Raw genomic sequence first — 16,018 nt, forward strand, 5'->3', positions numbered from 1 at the left:
TTGATGAACTTCACGAAGCAACAGGATTGAGATCTTCACGTCTGGTGTCAAAACTAAAGGAAGAAATAAACAACGCATTACCAAGTGGGTACAGAAGTTTTATTGCACAAAAAAGACATGAGAATAACCAGGACATGGGGGATAATGTGCAATTTCCAGAACTGGTTATTTCTCCAGCAGTGAAGGAGGATGATGAAGAAGAAGTGGTCGACACCGTTCTATCCTTTGGGAATCCTCAGTTTTGTTCCTTTAAAAGCATGTCAAAGAAGGAAATGTACAACATTACAGTAAAGGCCATTCATCAGGACTCTTTTAGAAAACAGAAGGCTTCGAAGTGGCCAGATTTGTTGAGGCCAGACTTCCTGATAAGAGACAGGTGGAGGGCCCTATATAAGCCTCCTGTAGAGAAGCGCTCCGGCGATCTACAGTGGAGGATTATTTATGGGGCGATAGCAACAGACGGACATGTGGCACACCTGAACACAGCGGTAAAGGGGGAATGTCGATTCTGTGGGGAAAAAGAGGATTTGGAGCATTTGTTTTTAAAGTGTGAGAGATTAAATGGTATTTTTAAATTGCTTGGGAGCTGGTTTTGGAAATTTGATGAGGAGTTTTCGGATAGGGTGTTTATTGGAGGAATCAAATATTCATTTTCAAAAAGGAAAAAAATGTGTCTTTTAAATTACCTAATTGGAACGGCTAAACTGGCAGTGTGGAAAACACGGAAAAATAAAGGTCTAAAATTGGCAACTGTAGATCCTGAAGAGATGTGCAAGCGGCTTGTAGCGGGGAGGCTTAAGATTGAATTTGCGTATTATAGGTTGACAAATAATTTATTTGGGTTTTGTGAGATATGGTGTGTTGATGAAGTGTTATGTAAGTTGCATGACGATCAGTTTGTTTTGAAGTTTTAAAAAAGGAGTTTTATTATAAGAGTACAAATGGTTTTATGGTGATGGTTACTTTGTTCATAATTTTGAAGTAAAAATGTATAAATAAAGGTATTGTTAAACCTCTCTCTCTCTGTTCCTCTCTCTCTCCTTCACCCCAACCGGTTGAGCCAGATGGCTGCCCACACTGAGCCCTGGTTCTGGTTTCTGCCTCTTAAAGGAAGTTTTTCCTTGCCTCTGTCTCCTAGTGCTGCTCTTGGTCTGTCCAGCATCCAGGACAGACAGGAAGGTGTTTTTTTATTTGATTTATTTCATAATGATCATTATGTGTTTGAATTTCTGTCATTAAGAAATATTCTATTGTCTTTTTTTGTTACGGTAAAAAGAGCATGAGAGATTGACAGAAGCTCACTTTTATTTTGAAATGTGCTGCGACACGATGTTACCGTAATGCCTAGAGAAAACACGCATCGCAAAACAGCGCAACAGCGCGCGGGCTGGCTTGACTGTCATTTTCGAAGTGGAGGCCGGCCTAACTTCAGTAGTCAACGGGAGGTGAACGAAAAAAGGTATGTGTGATGAGAGGTGGTCTTAGTTTCCTAATCCAGTTCATCAAACTTCATTAGTTTGTGTGACTGTAACGTTGGTCGTGTTTAGGAGTGATTTTGGTAAATGAGATAAATAAAACGTAAATAAACGTAAATGCACAAAGCATTTCACCCACCGGGAAATTCACAAAACACTTATGTCATACGTTTTCCCTTTTCCCAAGTGGTACCCCCGGATTGTTTAGGTTTTTTAATGACAGGCTGTGACCTACTTATAATTACCTCATAGTTGGTTATAGCCTACGGCCATAGCGCCAAGAAAAGAGCAGAAATGATGGAGTGGACAAAATATTTTGACTGACTAGTGAATAGAAGAACAAACTGCTTGCCAAGACAAAGTGTGTATGTTTTTAGCAAAGTCAGGAATAGACAGAGAGCAATGTGGCAGAGGAATTAAGAAAACAGTCCCATAAAGTGCTTTATTATATATTGTCATGATTTCACATCTGTACACATAAGTTAACAGCAACTGTATGTCCCTGGTTGGGGGGGGGGGGGGTTTGCAGTAGCAAATTTCCTCAGTCAGCTCCTCCTGTGGGCAGTCAGCCACAGACTCAGAGAAGTAAGCGTTTGTGTCGTCCAGCCTCACAGCTCGACATCACACCGGAGAGTTAACGTCCATCATTCTGCAGGTAAGAGCTGCTTTTTAAAGTAAAACTTCTGGAAATGTTGGATACTGTGGTTTAGGCTGTTTAGCATGTTTGAAGCGAGGTTGTATTGTTATATCGTAAATGTAAAGAATGTATAGTCTGATGTGTGTTTAGAAAAATTGAAAAGAAAGTGCCAAGACATTAATATGAAGCGGAAAAAGATTACTTTCTGTCTGTCTTATTGGGCTATAGAGAAATTAGATTAGGACAAGAGCGTCCCTTTGTGTTGAAAAGTGGTGGAGACTTAAGGGCTCGGGTGAGACGATTCACTTAGCTCAAGAGACGTGAGGAGGCTCGTTTGGTTCGCGCGAAAAAGAAGGTTGCGACGCTATTTTGAAGAAATATTCTGTTCATCTTAAGAGCGGTAAGTGAGAAGAAGTTGAGCTGGAAAGGAAAGCCATTCATAAACCACAACGAGTGGAGCGAAAAAGAGCGGAATATGTGGATATTAGGAAATAAACTCCATGGCAAGGAGTAGCCTACAAACCATCCTACACGCAGCGAGTCTCATCCGTCCCGCAGATGGAAATAAACTTATCTTTAGAAAGCCAGAGGGAGCGGCTATAGAGCTGGAAAAGAATCTCCTTCCAAATGTCTGTGGAGATTCCTGATGCATCCCCAAAAGCGCACTGGCACTGATGTGAGTTTACCTTCCTTATTTGGCCCGGTTCTGCCTGCCTGCCGAGAATTGCGCACGCCTGCCGTTAATGCTGAGAAAAGAGGAGGATGCAAATCTCGGCAGGTAGCCTTCAAAATTTCATGTGCCGAATTATGCATCCACCTCTTTAGGTCCTTTTCAGACACTTTGCTGTGCTCTTTGATCAAACGGCGTTAAGTGTAATTGTATTAAAGTATTAAAGGATGTAAACGTTAATAAAATAAATTCTTGGAATCATTTATTACCATTGATAAACCCCACATATTATAGCGTTTAATAGCAGTATTTACACCTCCATGTGGCCCAGCACAAAATCTAATGAGCTATATCGTATCTTTCATGAGTTGTAGTTTCAGTGCACTGGGGGCCCTTGACGGAAGCGGCCCCGTCTAGTTACCAGCTTGTCTTTGTCTTTGTCAGTTACATGGTAAAAACCCATCAAGTGTCATCAGTAGCCTAAACACCTGTTTCGTCTCAAACTGTTCATTGGTTAGAGATCAGGTGGTGTGTATATCGGCTCATATGTGATTTCCCCCCTTTGCTGTGGTGTTTGACACCACAGGTCTTTGTGTCCATGTGGGGGTCATTATATACGAAAACGTGCCAAAGCTCTGTAAATCTTAATAAACCATGAAACAAATAAAATACTTTATAATTTAGTTTCCATAATATGTCTCATAATATAAGAGGAATAATTTCCAATATAAGAGGAAATTATTTTCTGTTTCTTTTGTTTTTAAAGTATTTTAATCACATTTTTGTGCAAAGCATCTTGCAGAAATTTTGAAAATGGCCTGTCCCTCAGTATGATTTTTCTACTTCTACTAGCTATTGGGTAAAAAGTCAAACTATCATACAAAATACATATAAATATTGCAAAAAACAACAATTTAGTTGGTCTGATTTTGTTGTCAACCCTGTTATTGTTACTGAAAACACCCCTTCAAAGCTAATGAACTGTTCCAAAAGTTGTATAATTTCCACTTGCCTTTTTATGAAGTTTAGGGGGGGGCTGGGTATGGTTGTAACACCTTTTGCTTCAGTAACTATCAATCACTGAATTATTTAGCTAGAGTTCTCAAATGTTTATACAAAATACCCACATATGTTCACTACAAATGGCACCAATTCAGTCCTCTACAAGAATACCACAGACCTCGTGAGCTGATGTCAGATGCATTGTGTTCCCTTATTACAACCTTCCCCAGTAGCGAAATAGATGCCACACTGTCGTGAAATTATATCCCTGGTGAAAGATTGAGTAAATAAGTTACAACAAACTGTTATCTTTGAAGAATTTATTTAACAAAAGAAAATAAACAGAAGTCTCCTAAGCCAGTCACCAACGTCTGGCCCCGAGCAAAGGGCTGCATCATCATTTACGCTGTCTAGGTTTCTATGTTTTGGGAAACATAGATCCTCTCTCAGCCTTAAATTAACATTCCATGAGAGGTGAGAAACAACATCAGTGGGAAAGTACCAAAAACAATCTCACAGCTCTGAGCTAAACCCTAGTAAATGTGGACAGACTAATATAAGTAGTGTAGGAGAGGAAAGGTTAAGGATAAAACACAATACTTAATAATAATAATAATAATAGTAAAAGAACACACACAAAACATTAAATATAACAGGACACATTTTCTGCCATAACAATCCTCCCTCTGGCGATGTATGGACATCCTAATACAGAAAATTGACAAAATTAGCCGTAGCCAGTATTGCAGGACACAGACATTATTAAGTTATGAATAAGCAGGGACTTGATTCAAACACGGCCGCAATTTGATTTCTTTCTTTAAACTTATTTGTGACCCCTCAGGGCACCGTGATGGCTTCTGACACATTAGGATCGATGGAGTAAAAGTCTGGCGTGGAGCGTTTCTGCCTGTGAGGCTTCGTATGGCACGATAAGGACATCCAATGCCAACACTACTCTCGCGCATGTACCTCTCCATCCTTCCGGCGTTGAGTTTGGTACAGCCGGCCACTCCCACAGGACCAGTACAGGTCAGGGATGGCACGGATTTGGTGTAATAGCAAGTCAGCGCTAGGCTTGTATGGGGTGTGGCAGTCTGTGTTGTTGTCTACTGTGCAGTCCCAGGAAAATGCCCCACCGACAGCCGTTTAAACATTTAAATTTGACGTCTGTCGCTACTGTGGTGTTTTGAGGAATGGGTGTGGCGGTGCTCGCGTGGGCAAGGAGTGGATATTTAGCCTAAGTTTTTAACCGGGCCGTGTCGACTTTTTAGCCACGTGCGAGCATGCATTCCAAGGCCCGACCGGGTCTGCCGGGCGTCGGATAGTGGGAAAGGTTTAAATTTGGAAACTACACGTGAGCGTTCCATGCAGGCTGTGTAAGGCAGAGGCAACTGCCTAAAGCGTAGCTTTCCGGTCAGGCGTGCATAGCAACTAGAATTTAAAGTGGCGCCCACAGAACTATTAAGCTCAGTGGACTATGCAGTATCAGTGTGGTCGAGTTGGATGCAGGTGGACGTTTATCCAACACAAACAGAATAGGAAACACCATAATCACAGAAATACTAGTCAAACACAACACTGAACCCTTGAGACCTCGCTGCTCCCATTCTGGCAACCGCAAAGGTTCCACCGGCCGTGTGGAGCTGGATTCCATCATAGATTGGTCACCCTGTATTTCAAATATGTGTAGTGTAGTGTTTGGCGACCTGACCACAAAAAATTCAAAATACCGAGAATATAATGACTTGTTACCCAAAACACGGGCAAGTTAATCCTCTGGCGTCTGGTCTGCTGAGCTCTTTAAAAGTGAGCTATAAAACTTTAACATAGCATCTCATCTATTCACATGGTATTAGTGCAATTCACCATAAGATCAAGTCTGAACCTGTAGGAAAGAGACAGATTACTATGGATAGACAGTCGGATGTTCTAAACCGGTCTCACCCTCTCTGAATGAGTCTTAATCTTGGAGTTTACAGTGACCAATAACACAGACAGTTTACCTTCCATTTCTGTCCCTGAACAGCTGATAAGTCTAGCATCAAAGCAGATTCAACCTCGTACCTCAGGTCAAAGGTCAGGTCTTTGTAGTCCCCGAGTACGGCGGACTGTGGAGAGCCTTTTCAGTTAGTGAGGCTCTGTCATCTCAGTGTCGGTCAAGTGCACTGTTTTTCACCATGAATCATGGGAGAGATGTTCGTCTCTCTTTTAACCTTTGTTAATAATTAGGATACTTTGTCTACAAACTCGTCATCACCTCTTTATGGTGATTGGTTTTGGAATAGATGGAAAAGGCTCGTACGCTGTGGGAGGGAGAGACGTACTCTCACTGTGGTCACATGTCCCAGTTTTATCCTGTCTAATTGTAATTGAGACAGATTAGCCTTGTGTGTGGCCATTGTGAGCTGTACGCTTTAGCCAACAGTGGTCATCTCAGCATGCTTCTTGTTATGGGCCGCAGAACGAAACCGACCAGCTGCGTTGTTAATGTAAAACTATCAACCAGGCCTCTGCCGAATCACCAACAGAGAAATGTGTGGCATTGATGTAATGTAATCAAAAACAGCTTTGTTTAAAAATTCGAGACCTAGTGCTCGCAGATGCTCTGCTCCATTTACACTGGCTTTCCCCACAGTTTTCCCTTTGATGGAAAATCATGAGTGGGCAGGCGAGTCATCACAGGGGATGGATAATTTGAGACCTATAAACAAACAATCAAACATGTTTAAACCTTTTAAGCTATATGATATATATTTCTACATGTATTTATGTTGACTGTATGTTTGTCTACGTGTAGCACCTCATCACCAAAGCAAATTCCTCGAATGTGTAAAACACTACTTGGCAATAAAGCTCCTTCTGATTCTGATGCTTCCAAAACAGGTAGTGATATAAAAGAACAATGTTTCTCTAATGCTGTGACTGACTTTGTCTGATGACTCACACATGGACAGTATGTGTATGTGAATTTATCTACAGAATAAACTTACTTAAAAGTACACTTAATAAATACTGTTAAAATGTGATTAATTAAAGAACATCTCATCTTTAGGTCTAACTAAGTGTGTGTATATTCTTATTCGGAGTCGCTAAACATGTGTACAGCATGTGAATGGGGAGGACTGGTCACAGTGCTGACAAATGAATGCTGGTAACCCTGATATAGGGCAATCTGGAAAATATTAAAATCAAGACATTCCCTAGTTTTATGTATCGTGGATGGTTGTAACACTTTTTTAAAAAGTGTGACAACCCACCCCCCCCTGTCTGTCAATGATAAAAGACAAGTAATTGTCACCTCCTTTAATGGAATTTCTTTTGAGTTACGTAATGTCTCACGGAGGGGGACAGAACTGTGTAAACAACTTTCTTTGTAATTTTCTCTCCAACAATCTCCTGGCAAAGAGATGAAGGACAAGATCATAGGGGGTAACTTTGGTAGACATCCAGCTTTCTTGAGAGATGGTTTATTTACTTTGAAATAGATAGCCTCATTCACTCCTCTTTCTTGCCCTAAAATATATATGTTGTTTTCAAACGAGTGTCTCTTATTCTTCAGTTTATGTAAACCGCTGAAGCAACTGAGGAGTTACCCTTCCTGTGTTGAGCCATGTGTTTGATTAATGGTTGTTTGGTTTACCCAACATACACTTCTGTGTATTCCTGCATTGTTGCTTGCCTTGTGTTTGGGGGTTGGATCTTTCAGGTGGACCAGTTTCCATCTTAGTGTGTTGCTGGGTTTAAAATGACGATGTTGCATTTCCTTTTTTTCTTTACCAACCACAGTGTTAGAGTTCTTCTTTTCACAAGGGTGCAGATAAAGTTTCCACAATTAAGTGCATCCTTCAGCGCGCAGCGTGTAGGGACGGCTGTGGTTCAGGAGGTAGAGCGGGTTGACCTTTAATCGGAAGGTAGGCAGTTCAATCCCCAGGCTGCATGTCAAAGTGTCCTTGGCATAGATACTGAACCCTGAATTGCCCCTGCCGGCTGTTCCGCCAGTGTATGAATGTGTCTGAACGTTAGTTTCTGTATGAATGTGTGTGAACGTTAGTTTCTGTATGAATGTGTGTGACTGGTGAATGCAGATGAGTGGTCGAAAAGACTACGGAGCATTTACATTCAATTTTTTGTGCTCCTTCTCTGGGGCCTGGGCTTATCAACTTGGTGGTGCAGAGTTTGGAGAACTCTTTGCTTGTGCTCCAGTGGTTGGTGATAGAATTACTTAAGTACTGGTCTGCGTGTGTGTGGGTTTCTCTGTATACTCCAATGGAGGATCCTGACCTCCACTGTGTTTATGCCACACTCCAAAAAAGACAGCATTGTTGTTCTTGGAGCTTTCACGAGAGGTCAGAGGAAAAATGCAACAACACTGTGATTCCATTACTGTATTTGGATAGGGAAGACGGATGGTTTGAAAGAGGAGTGAAGGTTGATATTTACACCAGAATAGAGAAACCATCTCTCAGCAGAGGAGGATATATGACACCACTAATCCTCTGTATATAATGCTGTCTTTTCATATCTTCCTAGAAGATTGAACAACTGGTCACATTTGGCCAAAGACAGTTGTTTACACTTGGTCTCAGTTGACTCCATAGACCCTAACGACCGTTGTTACAATGGAAAGGATCACCAACCACTACTTGGTATCAATGATTTTCATTACGATCCTATAGAGGTAAAATACCTGGAACTCCCCAACATTTAGAAGCGAAGACGCCCCTTGGAAGTGAAAAAGTCCAGTTGCCCTCGATTCGACGCTTCTCGGCTAATTTATACATTTATTTGCAATGTAATTTTAATATGTTTGAGTTAAACAAATGATTTACAGTTACATCTGTAGTCTCATTATAAAGTTGTATCGTCTTTTATGCTAAACCTGTCAACAAATCTGTCTCCAAAATACTTAGTTTTGTTGAATTAAAAGTTTATGAATGTCCCATTAATACTCCATTACACCCATGACTGTAACTTAATCAAGCAGTATAAGCAATACGGTAACTGTGGTCAGCCCTGTTACTTGTATAATAAAATATGAAAACAAAATTGGGTATTAATGGTATTAGTTAATAGAAGAGACCAGTAATACATTCAAAGAAATTGGGAAATTATTATGTCATAACGTTTTCTTAAAACAGAATATGTTGTGACAGTATTATTTGTAAATGAACGTATTCATCGATGGATAGAAGTAAACTAGTCAATATTCCCACTTTACAAACACTCTTATTCATAGCATGTCATATTTTTTCTAAATATGGATTTAAAACCTTTTCTAACAGAAACACACATAAATGCAAGTTGATTATGTGGAAAAAAATAAATATATATAACAGCCTGAGATGGCACGGCACATTTTTCTTAGAGCTGATGATTTACTTCATCCAAAAAGGGGCTTAAAGACTTTGAAAATCAAACGTTAAGAATGGGTAATATCTAAACGAATGCCCAATCTTAAGTTTCTATTTGATCATGTGTCAAGACAACAAGACAGAAACCGGGTGAAACGCAAAATCTGACAAGTAGACTAGCAGAGCACACGTGCAGGCTAGCAGTCATGCTATTCACACATAAAAGTAGTTTCAAGAGGAGACAGGAGAGAAAAGAGCAGGAGGAGAGGGTCTCAAAGCTCCCAGATAAGATTGTTTTGGATTACTGAGGACATTGTCTAAGATTTCGCTCAGTGCTGGCTTATCTTTCTTATTCACCATAATGTCTGGGTGACACAGTCCGACTCTAAAATCCATCACATGATGGTGCTTCACTTTAGACTGCTGCGTCCAGGCAGAGAGACGCACACGAAGAAAACTGTTGAATTTAATATGTTAGTATGGAAAGAAATCAGTTCAAGGAGCTTTAAATTAGTTATTTACTGCATCTAATCATATCAGTTGTTAAACCGTGAGAAAACGAGGAAACGAGGCTCATAAATTTGCCAATATAGGGTTCCCTTCTAGTCAGGAACACAGTGTGTAGCCTAAAGGCGCGTCAGCAGCTGCTGATGGAGGAGGAGGAGGACTGAGCTGTTCATTCTTTCTAAACTTCACTCACAGGAATTTGATTTATTTTACTGACATGTTCGTGTGAGAGATTAGTGTCTTTGCTGTTGTGAATCCGGTTGCTGCTCTAGATACAACATTTAGTTAATAAAAAAAAAATTCAAATAATTTCTGCAATTCTTTAGTAATAAATAGGACTGATAAGAGCATCTATAAATAACTGAACCAAGTGTGTCAATAAAATCCTAATGATTCCCATCCCAACTTGTGAGAAAATGTCTGGCCCATCTTCGTGTCCTGGTTTTAAAATCCAGACCAACTGAATTTGTAATTGAATAGCCCTGAGCTACGGGCTACCGAATAGGCTACTTATGGATCATTTTAAATTAATGAAAAGGAATAATCGTGAGATGGCAGACTCTGTAGAGGAATAAAATGCTGTATGTATGTTAATGTTAATATATTATGATGCTTGTTCTGTTCTCTGTGGGCCGGTATGGGTTAAAAAAAGGTTTAAGCAATAGCCATTACAAATAGGCTTAAAACAAAGATGGGTTGGCAAAATATTTTCAAAAAATGTATTTTAGATTAGTAGAACAAATAGTAGAAAAGGATGTGAGCTAGATTTTTTTTTACAAAATCATAAATGCAGCTGTTGAGCAGTTGTGCGCAACCTTCCCATTCCAAGGTTATTCCAAGGTTCATAACTCATATTCACAAATATATTATTTGCGCATATCAATGTTTTAATAGAGAATGTGCTAGACTCTCAGATTCATAGTATTATTATAATGGGTCATTGCACCTTGATCAGTTAATTTCTCTCCCTTAGTCAATATACAAGCAATGGAGATTCAACAACTCTCTGTTGAAAGATGAATTTATATTTTAAAGAAAAAAAGAAAATGTCAATTTATCACTATTGGCATGGGAAGCATTTAAAGGCAGGTGCAGAGGATGGAGAATAAGTTATTCCACTGCAAAAAAAGAAGAAATTATAAGATAAAAAAGGAATCTAATAAGTGAACTTACGATTTTAGAAAGGCAGCACATGCTCGACCCAAAGAATCCTAGACTCAAAAACTCAATATTACCGGTTATTAATTGCAAGCACATTTACCTTAGGAGATATTGTTGGCTTTGTTTGAAATACTTTGAGTCTGGAGAAAAATATTAGCATTACGATAAAATCAGATAAAAACCTCTGGGCAGCGACTGTAACTACTACAAGATGCCCGAGGAGCAGCGTTTGACCAGATCTTGGAAAAATACAGCCAAAGAAAAAAGCTAGAAAATGACATGAGTCAATGGAGCGCAGCCATGAAAGTGTCTGACCTCAGTTAGAGAGAGTCCTATACTGCGCTGGCCAGTTGTGTATTTTTACAAAGTGTTTTCCTCAACTGTTCTTTAAAATGGGAAAACAACATGTGATTATGGTTAAAGCATTCGATAAGAAAATGGTCCTAAATGCCTGTTTTTGCTGGCACAGCTGGATTGGTACATTTTACATTTAATGTGGTCCTGTCCAGAGAGAGAGAGAGAACATTTATTTACTATATGCACTGTACAAAAAAACATACTATATTACATTACTAGATACTTTTGCATTTACATGTGTAGCAAAAATTTAGATCAGCACATTCTCAAAACTTAATTGACCCCCCCCCCACAACCCCAAACCACCTCAAATGTATCCAGGTCATCCGCAGCTCTGTAAAAACTGAAGTCTAACTTAATCATTTTCTCAAAAACAAGAACCACATGAACACTTAACCCTTCCTCCACCTTCCGTCTCCGGGTCATATACGCCGCCATCTTTGCGTGTCCTAAGGCAAAGTTCAATTGCTGACATTTGTTCTTCTGCCGACGAGTGTATCTAAAACCACAAATAAAAATCTGCTTTGTAAAAACTTCTCCATATCTATAGAAAATGTTTTCCAACAGCACAAACAAATCTGTCAGACGAAACACCGTCTCTCCCTCACTGCAGAAGGGACATTTTTCTTCTACATCAGCGTTAATAACAGATGAAAGAGTTCACCGCTACACTGCCATGAAGGATTCTCCACTGCAGGTCTGCATGTTTCTTTGTACAAAGACCTCCAGGCTGGTTTAAAGTCAGGATCTAAGTCCAGAAAAACCCTCCATGGGGCGTCACTACGTCCACTCAGTGTTCTCTGATTCAAAGTTTTCACCATCAGTTTATAGAGAGTCTTTCCTGAGGCGTCCCCCAAAGAAGCACCTACAGGGTCCACAGGCTCAAGTGGTAAAACCAGAACAGTTCTTAAAACCAGGAACAAGCCTAATGGCAGGATGGAGATCAGTGCAGTTTTGCAGCAGTGTTCCAACAGAAAAGTCCACCAAAAGAGAGCACTCACGCTCCGTCAGCTTCTCTTTCCAGTGTTTCAGTAGCTGACTTGTGACTCGTGTAGATCTTAATCCAAGCCGATCAGCTAATCCAACACAGACCAGGTCTGTCGGCCCAGTGAGCAGTCTCTGAATGAACTGAAGACGGAAGGCAGCGCCTCTGCTGGCCAGATGGACTAGACCCTGTCCACCCTCCTCCTTGGGAAGGAACAGGACACTCTGAGGTACCCAATGCAACCTGTCCCAGAAGAAATCAACTAAAACCCTTTGGATCTGTACCAGAAGAGAAGCTGGGGGATCAATGCAAGCCAACCGGTGCCACAGAGCAGAAGAAACCAGATTATTGATTACAAGAGTGCGACCTCTGTAGGACAAGAGCCATTTCCATTTCATGAGCCTACCTTTAACCTTTTCCAAGGCATTGTCACAGTTTTTCTGCACAAACATTTCAGTGCCCAGAAAAACTCCCAGATATTTCAGTCCTCCTTTTTTCCACACCAAACCTCCAGGTAACCTGAGCCGATCCCTCAGCCAGAGAGAGAGAGAGAGAGAGAGAGAAAGAGAGAGAGAGAGAGAGAGAGAGAGAGAGGAAAACATTTGATTTGATTAAGAACATGTATACAGAAAGTGAAGGCACCATAAAGACTGGAAACAAACAATGAATTAGCGAAACAGTCAAAGCATCCTCGGCACCCTGAACGCAGTGAGGATTGTCCAGATATCCTGGCTGAATTTAGCCGTGACTCAGTTTCACGAAAGCAGTAGCACATGGGTTACCATGGTGATTTATTCTCTACAGCCGGCTTAGCCTGGTGCCTGATCTGTTCAGTCATGTATGTGTTTTGCATATTTTCATTGGCCACATTTTGGCACTATGGTAGCACTTAGTTTGTGGTCATTAGGTTTAATAATTGAAGAAGACACGAGCACCATACTTTACACACAGTGAGCAACAGTGAGGAGGTTTATGTGGAATACAAATACATAACATGTAAAAAAAATAAAAAATTAATGAAAAGTAACACGGGCACAGAAAAAAAAAGTGTGGCAGACAATAGGACCTGTGTGAGTTGCTACAAATAATTCTTTAAAAGTCAGCAGTGGATGTTAATATGACACTCAAGAAATATATTTCACATACTTTTCTCATTAGGTTTTATAGTTCTATAATACTCCCAAATTTATAGTCTCACTTCACTGGAAGTATATTGTGCAATATTTACACATTAAACAAGTTTTCTTTCTCCCTGGGATCATCTGCGACCTTTGGAGAGAAAAAACAATGATTAATACAGTGTGTTACTTTTAAGTTCCTCCAGATGGTAAGTCCAGGGGGAGGAGGAGCAACAATAACAGAAATAAAAACCGAGGCAAAAGGACAGGATGTCAGGATTGTGTACAAACTAAAGTATATTTATTCGATACTGACAAAGGAAAACCAACTCAAAACTTCTCTCAAAAGGAGAGCCCGAGCCAACAAGGTAAGACAACAATAAACACAGGGTAAGGGTAGCTGAGGGAGCAATGTCTAACTCTAAATGAACTCACTAAAGTCCTCTCTCCACTGAGGAGATAACCAGACACTGTTCTCAGACTCACAGAAGCTCTAGGCTGCTGTTCAACCCACTGGTTGCACGGGCTGCCCCTGTCCACAGGGTAGACGGGTTGGCAGTGGTCTGCTCACAGGTGGTGATCTGCCGCGTGGTTGCAAAAGGTAGTTGCTGGATTTCCAATTTCCTCAGTGGCTCCTTGTATCTCCATATCTAAGTTCAAGTCTTGCCAGGGATTTTGGTGATATGCTATTTTGTAATTTTTTTCAAGTGTGTTCAGTTCAGACATCTGACAGTTTGTAAAACACAGGTCAGTTAGCGCAGCAGGACCTGCGCACCTGTGGATGTATACTTACTACATTGATTGAATTGAACAGATTATAGGACTTCAACCTCAGGGTCAAGTTACCAATATGATACAGTATTTTCTATGGGCACCATGGGCAATGAAAAATGTAAAATAATTGAAAATGGTTTAAGAAAGGTTTGTTTGCACAATAGGAAAACAGGCAATGCAATTTAAACATATAAGAAACAAACGTGCCTTGTCCAAAAAAAGTAACATAAGCTAAAAGAACTAGCTGCTGATTACTGTATTATATTTGTATATTTGAATTGTCACCTGCAAGTTGAATTGTATTTTCTTTTATATAAATAAAGACATTTTCACCATGAATTGGTGAAAGAATATTTCTCTTGAAGTCAGGGAATTAAGTGTTAAATGCTCAAAAACGTCTATATATAGCCAAAAACGTCTCATATAGACATCTGTGTAGTTTAATTATCTCATTACAGTCTAGAAGAAGAAAATGAAGGAGTTTTATTTATATAGCGCCTTTCCAGAGCTCAAGGTCGCTTTACATGGTACATTTACACACTAACACACAGGATACATATAGTCACATTTAAACAAAATACATGTTAAATAGATATGTTTTTAACTGTGTCTTGAATGTTGCCACAGATGAAATATTTCTAAGTGAAAGGGCCAGTGAATTACATAATTTTGGAGCATTAACACTAAATGACCTTCTACCTACTGTAGACAACCGGAAACAAGGGATGGACAATAAACCAAGTTCAGTTGATCTGAGAGACCGTGCAGGGCGGCAGGTGAAAAGTAGATCAGACAGAAATGGGAGACTTGTCATTGATACAGTTACATTTTGTGTTTCCCACATATTTTTATACTGTTACTATACTATACTATACTTGTGAACTAACCTTTAAAAACTCTGTTTTAACTACAAGTCAAAACCATTTATTTTTTACAGAGTAAAGCTCAAAGATGATGAAGTGGAAGATGCACAGATTTTTATATTTCAGTGGTGGAAGCACTCTTACTTACTGTAGCATAACCTCAAATTACATAGTCCTTAATTTTGTACTAATTTAATTAGTAATCTACTTTAAGAACATAACTATTAGCTGTAAAAGCAGGCTGTATAAATGTAAAAAAGTTCTTATTTCAAATGAATAATTTAACGTGAAAATATTGTTTGGCCCTGTCTGTGGCTGTGGTTTGGTTTAGTTAGATTACAAGGCAACCAAAGCTAAATGCATGTATCCTTGGTTAAACTGTGTGGTAGGATGAGCCACTGTCAGTGGTACATGCCATGCAGCGGCCTGTCACTCCATAATGGTTCTTCCTCCTCCTTGTCCTCCTCCTTGTCCTCATTCTTATCTGCTGCCTGAGGCCATCTTTCAGTGGTTTGTTTTGACGTTGACGCCTGCGTTGCTAATCATCAGATTTGGAACGGGACAAAATCAGATAACACCGTCACTGAGACAGAAAGAAAAGAGAAAGCGAAAACAAAGAGGAAACTAGGATCCGGAATTTCCACCCTGCTGAAAAACAGTAACAGTTTACTAAGTAAAGACGTGTTTTATTCATCAGTCATTTTCATGAAAACAATCAGATAATGCTTTTGTTTTTTACCACTTTTGTTTCCAGGATGGTGTCCATGATGCTGCATCCAAACAAAGAGTCCAGTGATGGAGTTTCCTTCAGGACCTGCTGTGTTTTGCTTTTCCATCTTGTCTTTCTTCTAGTGCCGTCTGCTGGAGGTGTGGTAGCAAGGTTTAGCATTTCTGTGACTCAGTGTTAAATAATATGAAATATAAAGATCTACATGGTTGAGTTTAAAAAATAATAGTGTTTAAAAGTGAAATAACATATTAGGAAATCAGGAAAGCTAACTGCATGTAGTCTGCTGTTTGACTTTAGTCACAAGTGAACTCTTTAGATGTTTTGATAATAATTTCTGCAGCTAAGAAAGGTTACCAAAACAGAATAACAAGGCTGGTGATACAGA

At 39.8% G+C, this 16,018-nt stretch overlaps 1 protein-coding gene across 3 annotated transcripts in view; it reads left to right on the forward strand.

The window, feature by feature from the left end:
- The first annotated feature begins 1,415 nt into the window (after positions 1-1,415).
- The window catches only part of LOC119914364 (putative selection and upkeep of intraepithelial T-cells protein 1 homolog), a 33,730-nt gene continuing 19,127 nt past the window's right edge, over positions 1,416-16,018 (forward strand). The window contains exons 1-3 of one of the 3 annotated variants that reach the window (XM_038733633.1): positions 1,416-1,459; positions 2,005-2,130; positions 15,658-15,770. In XM_038733633.1, coding sequence (XP_038589561.1) covers positions 15,659-15,770 — 112 coding nt within the window. In that variant the 5' untranslated portion in view covers positions 1,416-1,459; positions 2,005-2,130; position 15,658. Of the gene's footprint in view, positions 1,460-2,004; positions 2,131-2,492; positions 2,513-13,519; positions 13,635-15,657; positions 15,771-16,018 lie in introns of those variants that run through there. The other 2 variants (XM_038733635.1, XM_038733634.1) reach the window with 2 other exon arrangements.

This window comes from Micropterus salmoides, unplaced genomic scaffold (assembly GCF_014851395.1).
Source record: "Micropterus salmoides isolate LMB-PRFRI ecotype aquatic unplaced genomic scaffold, ASM1485139v1 Ms_hic_scaffold_20, whole genome shotgun sequence".
Lineage (NCBI taxonomy): Eukaryota > Metazoa > Chordata > Actinopteri > Centrarchiformes > Centrarchidae > Micropterus > Micropterus salmoides.